The sequence below is a fragment of the Choloepus didactylus genome, chromosome 10 (genome assembly GCF_015220235.1).
Source record: "Choloepus didactylus isolate mChoDid1 chromosome 10, mChoDid1.pri, whole genome shotgun sequence".
In the NCBI taxonomy this organism is placed as follows: Eukaryota; Metazoa; Chordata; class Mammalia; order Pilosa; family Megalonychidae; genus Choloepus; species Choloepus didactylus.
In genome coordinates this window covers 126,309,505-126,326,219 of record NC_051316.1, presented here as the reverse complement: position 1 = coordinate 126,326,219, position 16,715 = coordinate 126,309,505, and the positions used below count along the sequence as shown (strand labels likewise).

General features: G+C 46.9%; 1 protein-coding gene across 8 annotated transcripts in view; it reads right to left on the bottom strand.

Annotated features, from left to right (window-relative positions):
- The window catches only part of ANKS6 (ankyrin repeat and sterile alpha motif domain containing 6), a 65,917-nt gene that overhangs the window by 41,495 nt on the left and 7,707 nt on the right, over positions 1 to 16,715 (bottom strand). For 5 of the 8 annotated variants that reach the window (XR_005210662.1, XM_037797633.1, XM_037797634.1 and 2 more), the window contains exon 2: positions 4,204 to 4,706. Coding sequence is in view for 7 of the 8 variants with exons in the window: in XM_037797633.1 (XP_037653561.1) it covers positions 4,204 to 4,706 (503 nt within the window). In the remaining variant the exon portion in view is untranslated. Of the gene's footprint in view, positions 1 to 4,203; positions 4,707 to 4,835; positions 5,178 to 6,190; positions 6,320 to 6,532; positions 6,832 to 16,715 lie in introns of those variants that run through there. The other 3 variants (XM_037797636.1, XM_037797640.1, XM_037797637.1) reach the window with 3 other exon arrangements.

Sequence of the window (16,715 nt, the reverse complement as noted above, 5' to 3'; positions counted from 1 at the left end):
TGTCCAAGGTAAGGCATCAACAGTAGGGGACCTTCACTGGAGAAAGGCCACTGACGTCCAGAAAACTTCTGTTAGCTGGGAAGGCACGTGGCTGGTGTCTGCTTGCTCCCAGGTTGCGTTTCAAAATGGCGTTCTCCAAAATGTCTCTAGGCTTAGCTTCTCAGGGCAAGCTCTGGGCTAGTATCTCCAAGTCGTCAGGAAAAGTTTGCTTTCAATGGCCGTCTCCAAAATGTCCTTCTGCGCTACAGTAGCTCTGAGCTCCTTCTGTCTGAGCTCTTATACAGCCCAAGTAAACTAATCAAGACCCGCGCTGAATGGGCAGAGCCACACCTCCATGGAGATAATCTAATCAAAGATATCACCCACAGTTGGTGGGTCACATCTCCATGGAAACAACCTAATCCCAATATCCCAACCTAATCAACACTAATATGCCTGCCCCACAGGATTGCATCAAAGAATGTGGCATTTGGGGGGACATAACACATCCAAACCAGCACACTATTATCTTCACTAACTACCACTGTGATGGTTAATTTTATGTGTCAACTTGGCGAGGTTATGGTACGTCCAGCTGTTTGGTCAAACCCTGGCCTGGAGGTTGCCGTGGAGGTATTCTGTAGATGGGAGTAGAGCATCCACAGTCAGGCGACCTTAAGTAAAGGAGATGACCCTCTGTCATGTGGTATGCCTCACCCAACCTGCTGGAAAACTATAGAGTAAAAACTAATGTTACTAAAAAGAGAAGAAATGTGGCCTCAAGACTCCACCATCTCCTCCTCTTGGAGTTTCCCGGCCACCGGCACTCACTACCGATTTTGGACTCAAGATGTCAACATCACCTCTTACCAGGACGTCCAGCCCACGGGCTGCCCGAGATTTCAGACCTGTCAGCCCCCAAAACCGCGTGACCAATTTCTTACACTAAATTTCTTAACGCATATGCCTCCATTGGATTTGCTTCTCTGGAGAACCCCGACTGATAAAACCAGCCACCGCCCCCAGAGGCCACCTCCTATCTCCAGCATTCCCGACGGGAAGCACAGACACGGCCAAGCAACCAAGCAGCTGGTTCTGCCTGTGAAACACTATTAAGAAACAATTCTGCACCTTCGTCTTAAAAATATGCCACATTCCTTTAAGTGCTGACGAGTCAAACCTGCTGTGGGCTGGGGCCTTCTGGTGCCAAGACCCTTTGACGGAAAAGAGTGGTCAGCTGGTCCTGGTGGGGTTGCCAAGCAACCACCTGGAGCACAATATTCTCCGCCAAGAGGCCTGGGTGGAGGTGCCTAGTGCCCGGGGCCTGGGTCCCGTCCCTTCCTCCTCTGGGCTTCACTTTAGCAAAGCGCAGCTCTGAGGCCCTGCTCCGACCTGCAGCCCACTGCCTCGGTGGGGATGGGGTCAAGGGGTGTCCAGATGACAGTTCCAGACCCCTGGTGTCCTGTCCTGCTGCTAACTCACAGGAGAGACCAGGGGACCCCAATGCAGGGAGCAGGTGAGGCTCCCCAGCATCTTGCAAAAAGAGGTGAGGCGATTATTCACTGTTAATTATCATGAACTGTCAGGCGCCTAAGATCCCCCTTCTCAAGGAGCCCACCTGGCTGCCCCGTTTCATAGCGCAGCCTCCACTGCCCCCAGCCCACCATCTTTACCTTGCCCCCACGTCTCTTTCTTCCATAAAACTTACCTACCACCTACCATGCTCTGGAATTTATTTAGTGTGTGCTCTGCTCTTTGTTTCTCTTCACCCACAGAGGCCAAGTTCCCCGAGAGCAGGAGCCTGGGTCTGATTTGCTCACCGAGACAGCCCAGATTGGCACCTGGCACCCAGCAGGTGCTCAACAAATACCTGCAGAATCCCTGAACAAGTGAATATCGCAGGCTCCCGACATGCCAGACTCTGGGCTGACGAATCCTCACCAGGTAAATGCGCTTATTGGGACTATTTTCTGAAAAAGGAGCCTGACGCTCTGAAGGGTCAGCTCACCTGCCCCCGGCCACCCGGCCACAGAGCAGGAGAACACAGCATCACAGAGAACATGGAGTCAGCATGTGTAACCCTGATCCCATCCAGATGGCAGACCCAGCTTCTGAGCCCGTCCCGGGAGACAAGGGAAATGGGCGCAGGGCAGATGGCAGCTGCACCAGCTCGCCCACCAACACGTCTGAGCCTCTGTGACTTGGGAAACTAAGGAATTACCTCCCCCGGGTGCTGGGAACTGAGTTGCCACAGGGCACTTGGTGAGCACTCGAGAAACTGGCTGAGGGGATCTCTGTGCCTCCCGGAAGAAGAAATAGGAGAAAAGGCCCAGTCGGGCAGTCCCGGGAAAGTTCAAGTTCTGGGTCATCCACTTCCAGCTGGGAGGGCGTGAGCATGTCACTAGGGCCCCCGGAGCCTGCCACCCTCACCTGCAAACAGGCCAGACGCCCCCCCAGAGGGTCCCCGTGAGGCTGAGGGGAGACAGCCTGACAGGTGTGCTGGGCACCTGTGGGGACCCGAGATGGGCAGGTGGCTCCCCTATTGCAGCCAGGTCAGCCGGCAGAACACCCTCAGAGGAGAGCACCGGCCTTGTGTCAAGGGAAAAAAAACACAAACCAACCTTGTATTAAGAGGCTGGCACCCTGTTTCTAACTGTGCCCCTTTTTCAGGCCCCCACACATTGTAAAGCACCAGAGGCTCACTCCCAGCTCTCGCCCGCCCTGTGGTAGTCGTCATTAACCCCAGCTTACAGATGAGGGGACAGGCTCAGAAGTCAGGGGCTTGGCCTGGCCCCGAGGCCCCCGGCAGGGCTGGAACGGGGGACTCAGGGGTGTGTGATCCAGGAGCTCGTCCCTTGAACCCCCATCTTCTGAGTGTCACTACTCAGCACAGAACTGCTGTGTGACCTCGGACACGCCTCTTCCTTCTCTGGGCCTCAGTTTTCCAACTTGTACAAGGTAAGAGGTCTCCTGGCTTCAGCTCAGTTTTCCTAAACATCATTTCTTTCTCCTCCCTGTCTGGGTGTCCTCTTCATTTCTACCATCTCCTGTCATTATAGGCTTTTAAAACATGTTCAATTTAGAGTTGTTCTGATTGGATGGTACAGTCTCTTTTTTTTAACATCTTATTTTGAAATAATTTCAAACTTACAGGGCAGTTGCAAAAATAATACAAAATCTAAACAAAGAGCTCCCCTCCAACCCCTACCCAGATACCTAGATTTAGCAGCTATTAACATTTTGCTACCTTTGGTGTAGGGTTCTGTCTGTCTGTGTATCTATAGATGATACACTCTTAATATGCATTTACCAAGTTCGCAGCAGCTTTTGATTGACGGGACTGTGTATTCTTTGGATGGGATTAGATGTCTCGACACTTCAAGGTCACTGTGCCCAGTTTGTCTGAAGATCCTTTACTCCAAATGTCTAACCTTCGGGCCCTAACTGCCCACGCACTCATCGTTAGGCCCTGGGCTGCTCCAGGCCACCTCCCACGGAGGGACCGAGGCCGTGAGGGTAGTGCTGCAGGCCACAGACCACTGGACCCGCTGAACTAGGGGCTCCTGTGGCGCGGGTGCTGGGGCCTGCTCATTAGCACCTCTAAATGACAAGAATGCAGAAAGCAAATAGAAACAGGGCACACCCACAGGGGTTTAAAAAGCCTCCAAAGAGGGCTGAATCTTACACAAATGAGCCTTTGGTGACCAGCAGATGATTTAGGTGCACTGTTCTCAACCAAGGGTCGGCCAACTGCTTCATGACCAGTTTTTGTACTTAGAGTTTTACCAGAACACAGATATGCCCGTTAGTTTACTCCTGTCTTCGGCTGCTCTCTCTAGCAGAACTGAGGAGTTCTGACAGAGACAGGGGGGCCTGAAAAGCCTAAACCATTTGCCACCTGGCCCGTTACGGGCAAAGCTTGCTGACTGACTGCATCGGAGCCAGCTGGTTAGGGGTGGGGATGGGGGGGCTTGTTCCCCAAGTTTCTGGGCTCTTCCCCAGAGCTCCCACATCAGACTCCCCAGAGGGTGGGTCTGCACAGGAACGAGCTCCCACATGATCCTCAGGCACAGGTCAGCCAGAACCCCTGGCCTGCAGGGCTGGACCCATTCCAGGGGGGAAATCTGGAAGGGCTGGCCAAGCAGTCCTCGGCGCTCCCTGCTTTGACCAGTTTGGGGGCACCCCGTGTAGCCATGGTGGGGGGAGGGCAGCGCGCAGCCTGACCTGTCTTGGGCCTGACGCTGGTCACCGTGTCCAGGCAGTCGGCCAGGTCCCTGTGCTGGCCGTCCAGGGCCACCTCGAAGGCGGTCTTCTCCAGCACACTCTGGTGGTCGGGGTTGGCGCCCCTCTCCAGCAGCTGCTGGGCGGCCCCGAGCCTCCCGCCGAGGGCGGCCAGCATCAGCGGGCTCCAGCCCACGGTGCGGGCCGGGAGGTTGGGGTCCGCCCCCCACTCCAGCAGCAGCCGCACCACGGCCTCGTGCCCGTGCTGCACGGCGGCCATCAGGGCCGTGATGCCCAGCAGCTCATCTCTGCTGCCCCCTGTCCCCGGGGGCTCGCCCGAGGGGCCGTGAGGGTCCACGCAGGTGCCGGCTTCCAGGAGTAGCTTCACTACGCCCAGGTGGCCGCCCCGGGAGGCCACAGTGAGCACGCTGGTCCCCAGCCGGTTCTGGGCGTTGACGTCGGCTCCGTGATCCAAAAGGAGGTGCGCCACACTCACGTGCCCAAATCTGCCGGGAAGACGGGGGATTAGTGACACTTGGCACAGGCAGGGGTGAAGAAACACCTTCTGGAACCCTCCTTAGTCGTTAATTATTTAAGTAATAGTAGCTGCTCATACTACAAGCCCTTGTTGGTACCTGTCACGGAGCTGGCACCTCCTGGGCATTACACCCAGGGCCGAATCCAGTTCTGCATCCACAAGCTGCGAGGCCTTGAAAAGACCTTTAGCTTCTCTGTGCCTCCACTTCCCCATCTGCAAAATGGGGACACAAGTGCACCCACTTCCAGGGTTTTGAGGACTAAATGAGTCGGTGTATACGAAGCACCCGAACAGAGCTGGGTGCGAGTAAGATTAGCTATCACCGTCTTGTCACTCATTTTGCATCCAGTGCCGTGCGCAAGGTCACCTGGCCGGCAAGGGTGGCTTTGCCCCACGCCACACGCTGCCTCCTAAATCTGATCCTGCTTTATAGCCTGGCCATTGATTGCCAGTTCCCTGACTTCCCCGAGGGCTGATTCACTGCTGTTCCCCACCCTACACACACACACACACACACACACACACACACACACACACACACACACACACACTCTCTCTCTCCCTCTCTCTCTCTCTCTCTCTCTCTCTCTCTCTCTCACACCTGGGGAGCCCACTCAGGGGTGTGGCACCCACGTGGCTGCTGCCCCCTGCTGGCCGGAACGCTCGTTGCACGCGACTGGGAACGGGCCTCGCCGGACCTCCCCCCAGGACCAGCAGGGCCAGTGCAGGGGGGCGGTGGGGTGGGGAGCCACACAGTCATGCTCCCCCCCCACTCCCCAACCCTAGGAAGAGGGAAGCGGGTGCATCTGCCCAGCAAAATCTCATCCTCCTTTTGCTGCCTCCCCTAAAACTGCCCATGCAGTTCTGTTCACCGTTTTTTTTTTTAATTAAATTCAGTTTTATTGAGATATATCCATACACCACACAATCATCCATGGTGCACAATCAGCTGCTCACAGCACCACCATACAGCTATGCCTTCATCACCCCAATCTATTCCCGACCCTCTTCCCTATGCCAGAAAGAATCAGAACAAGAAGAAGAAATAAAAGTAGAAAAGAACACCAAATCATCCCCCCATCCCACCCCACCTTCCATTCAGTCCCCCCGTCCCCATTCCCCCACCCATCCACCCACACACTGGATAAAGGGAGTCTGCAGCAGTTTGACGGGCCGCACGCTTTCCGGGCTCAGGGCTGGAGGGGGCCGTGGACTATCAAGGAAAGAGCGATGACGGGAGAGAGGCTGGTGGTGCCGGGTTCCCGTGTGCACACTCCGCAGTCACACCGGCATCCGAGGCAGCTTCTGGGTTTCCTGTGGCTCACCACTCCTTCCCGGAAGGGCGTCTGTGCCTCAGCCATACCCAGAGGCAGAGCCAAGGCTGGACGCCGGCCCGAGGCCCTGCTGAGCTTCACATACCCGCTGGGCCGTGAACCCGAACAGCACACTCACCTTAGCCGGGACGGAGAGCCGGGGCCTCCCCGCCTCCCCTCCCAGGGCAGGGCGATGGCAGCGCAAACGGAAATGGCGAACGCAGGAGCTGCCAGCCTGACCCGCCTCCCTGCCTCCGGGCTCGTCCCCTCCTGCCCCTTCTCCCTGCAGCCCCAAAATGAGTCCTAAGGCCTAAATCTGTCACTTCCAGCTTCTGATTGTCACTCCGGGCTTCTGTTAGCCTCCTTCCCTCGCTGCCTGGCTGAACTGCCCTGGCCGGTTACCATTGGTTGTTATTCACAGACACAATATGTGTGAATCCACCTCCCCACTGGAATTTATTTGTCACCCCCATGACAGTACTTGCAGCACTTCTGTGGTCCTTTGGGGACATGCACCGAGCAGCAGAAGCTTTGAGTTGCCCGACACGCAATCCCAGCCAAGGTTGGACGAGGAGACACTCTGCTGTGTTTCAGCTCCCATGCTGTACCCAAAGTCCGTCTCATGGTAGGTTTACTGCCATGTTTCAAGCATTTTTGTGCTTTTTGCTGGTGATTTTGCTGTTTAAAATAGCCCCCGGGCGCCGTGCTGACGTGCTGCCTAGTGCTGCGTCCCTGAGTGCAAGAAGGCTGCGACGTGCCTTACGGAGCAAATCCGTGTGCCAGAGAAGCTTCCTCCAGGCAGAGCTGCAGCGCTGTGACCGTGAGCTCCACGTTAATGAATCAGCAATTTCTATTAAATAAGGCGTCTTTAAACAGAAACACACATAAAACGAGGTTATGCATCGATCGACTGATGAAAGTATTGTGAGTGGGGTTTTCAGGAACTTGTCCTGCATTTCCCCCAGAAGCAGTGAAGACAGGCTCACGGTGACTTTAAAGAACGGACCATGCACCCCTCCCTCCCTGCCGTGCCACGCCGTCCTCCCCGTCCCCCAGAGTGCTCTCCTGTCCTCATCTACTTAGGACACTCTTGCTCTTGCTTTAGGGTGCAGCTCAGGTGTCACCTCCTCTCTGCAGCTTCTGGATGCCCCCAGGCCAGGTCAGATGCCCGTTCTGTCTGTCTGTCTCCCCCACAGATAGACGGGCTGTCCAAGGACAGGGCTATCTCCATGGACACTTGTTTTCCAGCATCTAGCATCATGGCTGGCCCATGCTGGGGCTCTGCTAATTTTAAATGAGTGAATGAGTGGAGGAGTCAAAGAGTAAATGAGTGAATGAATGAACGCACGGCATAACCAAACAGAGGAAGGTTCACTCATGGGTGACGGAAAGGAATGAAGAACTGAGCAATCCTCCACTGGTGTAGAGACTAAAAGAAGATTACACTGTTTAGTTATCAAGGATGAGCTAAAATCTAGCAAAATCCCTAACAGCACATTACAAGGTGCTGACACATTATCTCATTTGACCTCAATAAATCATGACATAAACTGATAATCCCATGTCACAGATGAAGAAGTTGACAATTAGAATGGAAAGCAATTAATCTAAAGCCCCTGACTGAGTCAGAACTTGAACCTAAAAATCCCTAAATCTCAGCTCTTCTATTACCCTACATTTCTTAAATTAAATTTAGTTTTACCGAAATATATTCACATACCATACAATCATGTATGGTGTACAATCCACTGTTCACAGTACAAACATATAGTTATGCATTCATCACCACAATCTATTTCTGAACATTTTCCTCACATCAGAAAGAATCAGAATAAGAATAAAAAATAAAAGTAAAAAGAACACCCAAATCACCCCCCATCCCATCCCATTTTTCATTTAGTTTTTGTCCCCATTTTTATACTCATCCATCCATACACTAGATAAAGGGGGTGTGATCCACAAGGTCTTCACAATCACACTGTCACCCCTTGTAATCTACATTATTATATAATTGTCTCCAGTAGTCCAGACTGCTGGGTTGGAGTTTGGTAGTTTCAGGTATTTACTTCTAGCTATTCCAATATATTAAAACCTAAGAGGTGTTATCTATATAGTGCATAAGAATGTCCACCAGAGTGACCTCTCGACCCCATTTGAAATCTCTCAGCCACTGAAACTATTTCATCTCATTTTGCATCCCCCTTTTGGTCAAGAAGATACTCTCAGTCCCACGATGCCGGGTCCACATTCATCCCTGGGAGTCATATCCTGCATTGCCAGGGAGATTTACACCCCTGGGAGTCGGGTCCCACGTAGGGGGGAGGGCAGCGAGTTCACCTGTCGAGATGGCTCAGTTAGAGAGAGAGAGGGCCACGTCTGAGCAACAAAGAGGTACTCAGGGGGAGACTCTTAGGCACCATTACATACAACTTTAGACTCTCCTTTGTGGTAATGAGCTTCATAAGGGCAAGTCCCATGATTGAGGGCTCAGCACATCAAACCGCCAGTCCCAATGTTTGTCACAACATCAACATCAGTCCAGGTGAGAATGTCCAACACATCCTTCCCCCAGATCCTCAGGGGGGCCCTGCAAATATATTTTTATTCTCTGCCCAAATTACTTTGGGATGTGTCACTATTTCACTCTAACCTATATTAACCTACCAAATCTCACTTCCTATTTAGAGTTCCATGTAATTGTGGTGTTAGAACAAACCAACTGTAGAGTTATACTGTTTAGAAAATATAGATCCTGCACCAAATAGACATCTCTTCCCTTGGTCTCAGATGGTAGTTGAAGTTTTAAAACACAGTCAGTTTCGATCTTTACCCTCTGGCCTGGTTTGCCCTGGTCTTAACCAGCTCTGCTTCATTCATATCATTATTTGAAATCTAGACTCTTTTTCAGCTTTTTTAACAGTTGCTGTATGCACTAATACTGCCATTCATATCTGCCGAGCTCTAGCTCTGAGTTTCAGGTGTCGCAGATATACCCATTATTCCAGAGACCAATCAGGTTATACACTAAGGGATCAGCATCTCAAGTTTGGAGACAGTCATTACAATTCAGGAATAGACGTGACTGCTGTAGGGACCATTACAATAATCGTTCCCCTCTTAGACTGTGTTCTAAGATTCAATTCTGAGTTCACACATTGTAGTTAGTCCATATTGGTGAAGCATTATAGTGTTTGCCTTTATTTCTGGCGTACGTCACTCAAAATGCTGTGTACGGGATCCACTCACCTCGTTGCTATTACCCCACGTTTTTACAAAGGAAGAAAAGAGATGAGCTGGGGCAGGAATTCTGAGCTTAGGGATGCTTTCTGAACTCAAGGAGAGCCCAAGAGGTCACACAGGCTGGTGATGTAAAAGGAGCCAAGGAAAGCTGAGATGATTTGGCGGCTGCAACGTTTCTATTGGGTAATTACTGAAGATGGGGGGGGGGGGTTCTGAACAGCTAGTATGATTATCAATTAATTTCAGCAATTAGCATCCGTGGTTTTTTTTTTTTATCTTCATTTTATTGAGATATATTCACATACCATGCAGTCATACAAAACAAATCGTACTTTCGATTGTTTACAGTATCATTACATAGTGGTACATTCATCACCCAAATCAATCCCTGACACCTTCATTAGCACACACACAAAAATAACAAGAATAATAATTAGAGTGAAAAAGAGCAATTGAAGTAAAAAAGAACACTGGGTACCTTTGTCTGTTTGTTTCCTTCCCCTATTTTTCTACTCATCCATCCATAAACTAGACAAAGTGGAGTGTGGTCCTTATGACTTTCCCAATCCCATTGTCACCCCTCATAAGCTACATTTTTATACAACTGTCTTCAAGATTCATGGGTTCTGGGTTGTAGTTTGATAGTTTCAGGTATCCACCACCAGCTACCCCAATTCTTTAGAACCTAAAAAGGGTTGTCTAAAGTGTGCATAAGAGTGCCCACCAGAGTGACCTCTCGGCTCCTTTTGGAATCTCTCTGCCACTGAAGCTTATTTCATTTCCTTTCACATCCCCCTTTTGGTCAGGAAGATGTTCTCCGTCCCACGATGCCGGGTCTACATTCCTCTCCGGGAGTCATATTCCACGTTGCCAGGGAGATTCACTCCCCTGGGTGTCTGATCCCACGTAGGGGGGAGGGCAGTGATTTCACCTTTCAAGTTGGCTTAGCCAGAGAGAGACGGCCACGTCTGAGCAACAAAGAGGCATTCGGGAGGAGGCTCTTAGGCACAACCATAGGGAGGTCTAGCCTCTCCTTTGCAGCAACCGTCTTCCCAAGGGTAAAACCTGTGGTAGAGGGCTCAACCCATCAAACCACCAGTCCCCTATGTCTGTGGTCATGTTAGCAACCATGGAGGTGGGGTAGGCGAATACCCCTGCATTCTCCACAGGCTCCTCAAGGGGGAACTACATCTTTTTTTTTTTTCCTTGTTTTTCTTTTTCTTTTTTTTTTTTTTTAACTTTCCCTTCTTTTTTAAATCAACTGTATGAAAAAAAAGTTAAAAAGAAAACAAACATACAATAAAAGAACATTTCAAAGAGACCATAACAAGGGAGTAAGAAAAAGACAACTAACCTAAGATAACTGCTTAACTTCCAACATGTTCCTACTTTACCCCAAGAAAGTTACCTAATATAGCAACATTTCTGTGAACTTGCTCCTACTATATCCATCAGAAATTAACAGATCATAGTCATTCCTGGGCATCCCCAGAACATTAAATAGCTTATCTGTTCTTCTTGGATTATTGTTCCCCCTTCCTTAATTGCTCTCTATTGCTAGTTCCCCTACATTCTACATTATAAACCATTTGTTTTACATTTTTCAAAGCTCACATTAGTGGTAGCATATAATATTTCTCTTTTTGTGCCTGGCTTATTTCGCTCAGCATTATGTCTTCAAGGTTCATCCATGTTGTCATATGTTTCACCAGATCGTTCCTTCTTACTGCCGCGTAGTATTCCATAGTGTGTATATACCAAATTTTATTTATCCACTCATCTGTTGAAGGACATTTGGGTTGTTTCCATCTCTTGGCAATTGTGAATAATGCTGCTATGAACATTGGCGTGCAGATATCTGTTCGTGTCACTGCTTTCCGATCTTCCGGGTATATCCCGAGAAGTGCAATCGCTGGATCGAATGGTAACTCTATATCTAGTTTTCTAAGGAACTGCCAGACTGACTTCCAGAGTGGCTGAACCATTATACAGTCCCACCAACAATGAATAAGAGTTCCAATTTCTCCACATCCCCTCCAGCATTTGTAGTTTCCTGTTTGTTTAATGGCAGCCATTCTAACCGGTGTGAGATGGTATCTCATTGTGGTCTTAATTTGCATCTCTCTAATAGCTAGTGAAGCTGAACATTTTTTCATGTGTTTCTTGGCCATTTGTATTTCCTCTTCAGAGAACTGTCTTTTCATATCTTTTGCCCATTTTATAATTGGGCCGTCTGTACTATTGTCATTGAGTTGTAGGATTTCTTTATATATGCAAGATATCAGTCTTTTGTCAGATACATGGTTTCCAAAAATTTTTTCCCATTGAGTTGGCTGCCTCTTTACCTTTTTGAGAAATTCCTTTGAGGTGCAGAAACTTCTAAGCTTGAGGAGTTCCCATTTATCTATTTTCTCTTTTGTTGCTTGTGCTTTGGGTGTAAAGTCTAGGAAGTGGCCGCCTAATACAAGGTCTTGAAGATGTTTTCCTACATTATCTTCTAGGAGTTTTATGGTACTTTCTTTTATATTGAGATCTTTCGTCCATTTTGAGTTAATTTTTGTGTAGGGGGTGAGGTAGGGGTCTTCTTTCATTCTTTTGCATATGGATATCCAACTCTCCCAGCCCCATTTGTTGAAAAGACCATTATGACTCAGTTCAGTGACTTTGGGGGCCTTATCAAAGATCAGTCGGCCATAGATCTGAGGGTCTATCTCTGAATTCTCAATTCGATTCCATTGATCTATATGTCTATCTTTGTGCCAGTACCATGCTGTTTTGGCAACTGTGGCTTTATAATAAGCTTCAAAGTCAGGGAGTGTAAGTCCTCCCACTTCGTTTTTCTTTTTTAGAGTGTCTTCAGCAATTCGAGGCATCTTCCCTTTCCAAATAAATTTGATAACTAGCTTTTCCAAGTCTGCAAAGTAGGTTGTTGGAATTTTGATTGGGATTGCATTGAATCTGTAGATGACTTTGGGTAGAATTGACATCTTAATGACATTTAGCCTTCCTATCCATGAACATGGAATATTTTTCCATCTTTTAAGGTCCCCTTCTACTTCTTTTAGTAGAGTTATGTAGTTTTCTTTGTATAGGTCTTTTACATCTTTGGTTAAGTTTATTCCTAGGTACTTGATTTTTTTAGTTGCTATTGAAAATGGTATCTTTTTCTTGAGTGTCTCTTCAGTTTGTTCATTTCTAGCATATAGAAACATTACTGACTTATGTGCATTAATCTTGTATCCCGCTACTTTGCTAAATTTGTTTATTAGCTCTAGTAGGTGTATCGTCGATTTCTCAGGGTTTTCTAGATATAAGATCATATCATCTGCAAACAATGACAGTTTTACTTCTTCTTTTCCAATTTGGATGCCTTTTATTTCTTTGTCTTGCCGGATTGCCCTGGCTAGCACTTCCAGCACAATGTTGAATAACAGTGGTGACAGCGGGCATCCTTGTCTTGTTCCTGATCTTAGAGGGAAGGCTTTCAGTCTCTCACCATTGAGTACTATGCTGGCTGTGGGTTTTTCATATATGCTCTTTATCATGTTGAGGAAGTTTCCTTCAATTCCTACCTTTTGAAGTGTTTTTATCAAAAACGGATGTTGGATTTTGTCAAATGCTTTTTCAGCATCTATTGAGATGATCAATTGATTTTTCCCTTTCGAGTTTTTAATGTGTTGTAATACATTGATTGATTTTCTTATGTCGAACCATCCTTGCATGCCTGGAATGAACCCCACTTGGTCATGGTGTATGATTTTTTTAATGTGTCTTTGGATTCGATTTGCAAGTATTTTGTTGAGGATTTTTGCATCTATATTCATTAGGGAGATTGGCCGGTAGTTTTCCTTTTTTGTAGCATCTTTGCCTGGTTTTGGTATTAGATTGATGTTAGCTTCATAAAATGAGTTAGGTAGTGTTCCATTTTCTTCAATGTTTTGAAAGAGTTTGAGTAAGATTGGTGTCAGTTCTTTCTGGAAAGTTTGGTAGAATTCCCCTGTGAAGCCATCTGGCGCTGGGCATTTATTTGTGGGATGATTTTTGATGACTGATTGGATCTCTTTGCTTGTGATGGGTTGGTTGAGGTCTTCTATTTCTTCTCTGGTCAGTCTAGGTTGTTCATATGTTTCCAGGAAATTGTCCATTTCTTCTACATTATCCAGTTTGTTGCCATACAGTTGTTCATAATATCCTCTTATAATTTTTTTAATTTCTTCAGGATCTGCAGTTATGTCACCTTTTTCATTCATTATTTTGTTTATATGGGTCTTCTCTCTTTTCGATTTTGTCAGTCTAGCTAGGGGCTTGTCAATCTTGTTGATCTTCTCAAAGAACCAACTTTTGGTGATATTTATCCTCTCTATTGTTTTTTTGTTCTCTCTGTCATTTATTTCTGCTTTAATCCTTGTTATTTCTTTTCTTCTACTTGGTTTAGGATTGGTTTGCTGTTCATTTTCTAGCTTCTTCAGTTGATCCATTAGTTCTTTGATTTTGGCTCTTTCTTCCTTTTGAATATATGCGTTTAGTGCTATAAATTTCCCCCTTAGCACTGCTTTTGCTGCATCCCATAGGTTTTGGTATGTTGTGTTCTCATTTTCATTCGTCTCTATATATTTAGCAATTTCTCTTGCTATTTCTTCTTTAACCCACTGATTGTTTAGGAGTGTGTTGTTTAACCTCCAGGTATTTGTGAATTTTCTAAGTCTCTGATGGTTATTGACTTCTAATTGTATTCCATTGTGGTCAGAGAATGTGCTTTGAATAATTTCAATCTTTTTAAATTTATTGAGGCTTGTTTTATGTCCCAGCATATGATCTATTGTGGAGAAAGTTCCATGAGCACTAGAAAAGTATGTGTATCCTGGTGATTTGGGATGTAATGTCCTGTAGATGTCTGTTAAATCTAATTCATTTATCAGATTGTTTAGGTTTTCAATTTCCTTATTGGTCTTCTGTCTGGTTGATCTATCTATAGGAGAGAGTGATGTGTTGAAGTCTCCCACAATTATTGTGGAAACATCAATTGCTTCCTTTAGTTTTGCCAGTGTTTCTCTCATGTATTTTGTGGCACCTTGATTGGGTGCATAGACATTTACGATTGTTATTTCTTCTTGCTGAATTGCCCCTTTTATTAGTATGTAGTGGCCTTCTTTGTCTCTCAAAACATCCCTGCATTTGAAGTCTATTTTATCTGAGATTAATATTGCTACACCTGCTTTCTTTTGGCTGTAGCTTGCATGAAATATTTTTTTCCATCCTTTCACTTTGAGTTTCTTTGTGTCCCTGTGTCTAAGATGAGTCTCTTGTATGCAACATATTGATGGTTCATTTTTTTTGATCCATTCTGCCAATCTATATCTTTTAATTGGGGAGTTTAATCCATTTACATTCAACATTATACCCGTGAAGGCATTTCGTGAATCAGCCATCTTATCCTTTGGTTTATGTTTGTCATATTTTTCCCTCTCTCTATTAATATCCTTTATTGTACCGATACCGAATCTCTTTAGTACTGAACCTTTCTCCAAGTCTCTCTGTCCTGTCTTTGTTTCTCTGTCTGTAGGGCTCCCTTTAGTATCTCCAGTAGGGCAGGTCTCTTGTTAGCAAATTCTCTCAGCATTTGTTTGTCTGTGAAAAATTTAAGCTCTCCCTCAAATTTGAAGGAGAGCTTTGCTGGATAAAGTATTCTTGGCTGGAAATTTTTCTCACTCAGAATTTTAAATATATCGTGCCACTGCCTTCTTGCCTCCATGGTGGCTGCTGAGTAGTCACTACTTAGTCTTATGCTGTTTCCTTTGTATGTGGTGAATTGCTTTTCTCTTGCTGCTTTCAGAACTTGCTCCTTCTCTTCTGTGTTTGACAGTGTGATCGGTATATGTCTCGGAGTGGGTTTATTTGGATTTATTCTATTTGGAGTTCGCTGAGCATTTATGATTTGTGTATTTATGTTGTTCAGAAGATTTGGGAAGTTTTCCCCAACAATTTCTTTGAATACTCTTCCTAGACCTTTACCCTTTTCTTCCCCTTCTGGGACACCAATGAGTCTTATATTCGGACGTTTCATATTATCTATCGTATCCCTGAGGTCCATGTCGATTTTTTCAATTTTATTCCTCATTCTTTCTTTTATGCTTTCATTTTCCATTCTGTCATCTTCCAGGTCACTGATTCGTTGTTCAACTTCCTCTAGTCTTGTACTATGAGTGTCCAGAATCTTTTTAATTTGGTCAACAGTTTCTTTAATTTCCATAAGATCATCCATTTTTTTATTTAGTCTTGCAATGTCTTCTTTATGCTCTTCTAGGGTCTTCTTGATTTCCTTTGTATCCCGTACTAGGGTCTCATTGTTCATCTTTAGTTCTTTGAGTAGCTGCTCTAGGTGCTGTGGCTCTTCTGATCTTTTGATTTGGGTGCTTGGGCTTGGGTTATCCATATCGTCTGGTTTTTTCATATGCTTTATAATTTTCTGTTGTTTTTGGCCTCGTGGCATTTGCTGAACTTGATAGGGTTCTTTTAGGATGTGTAGACCAATTGAAGTCCTTATCTCTGATTTATCAGATCTACAGCTTTGTGGAGTACACTTTCTCTAACTAACCAGCAGGTGGCGTCCACGAGCCACCTGTTCTCCACAAGCCAGTTCTCCTCTGTTTAGCCTTTTTGGTGAGTGGGGGAGTGAGTCTTGTGGGGTCCAATTGGTGTATCAAGCTTGCGTGTGTAGTTGGTATTGCCTGCCCTGTATATGGGGCGTGTTTCTGGGCAGTCAGGGAGGGGGGGTGGCTCTAACAATCAAATCTCCCTGGTGATCCTAGAGTTTTAAAGCTGCTGCAATAGTCTAATCCTTCAGTTCAGTCCTGCCACAGTTTGTCTCTGCCACTGACCCACAAGTCCTTGTTATTGGCGTATGGCTCCTGAGACTTGCTAGTGGGCCCCTCTTCCAGGCCGTGCACCCCGGGTCCTCTGTTGAGGGATGACTGTGCTATGTCACAGGTGAGTGCCGTCCCCCCAGGGCAGTTCTGGGCTGCTGGGCTGTGTAGGGAGGCTCCCAGTCTGCTGAAATGATGGCTGAATGGGGCTTTGTTAATTCACACTGCTCTACCTTCCCAACTCTGGGACAATCAGCTGAGGTTGCAGGGAAGGCTAATGTCCATGCCCAGTTTTGTGGTGTGTGCCTGTTATTTGAAGCACTCCCGTCACACTGGGTTGTCTGGGGCAGCTCTGGGTTATGGGGCTGGCGATGGGCAGGAGTGTTTCCTGTCCACCAGGATGATGGCTGTGAGCGGACACCCCCGTTTTCTTGGGAAGTTGTGGTGTTTAGTGAATTTTCTCAGCCACTGGATTATTGCGTTTTGTCTCAGAGCTCTCTTAGTTCTGCTCTTGACTTGACCTGCCCAAATTGCAAGTCTTTGAAGCTTTCTGTATTGGGC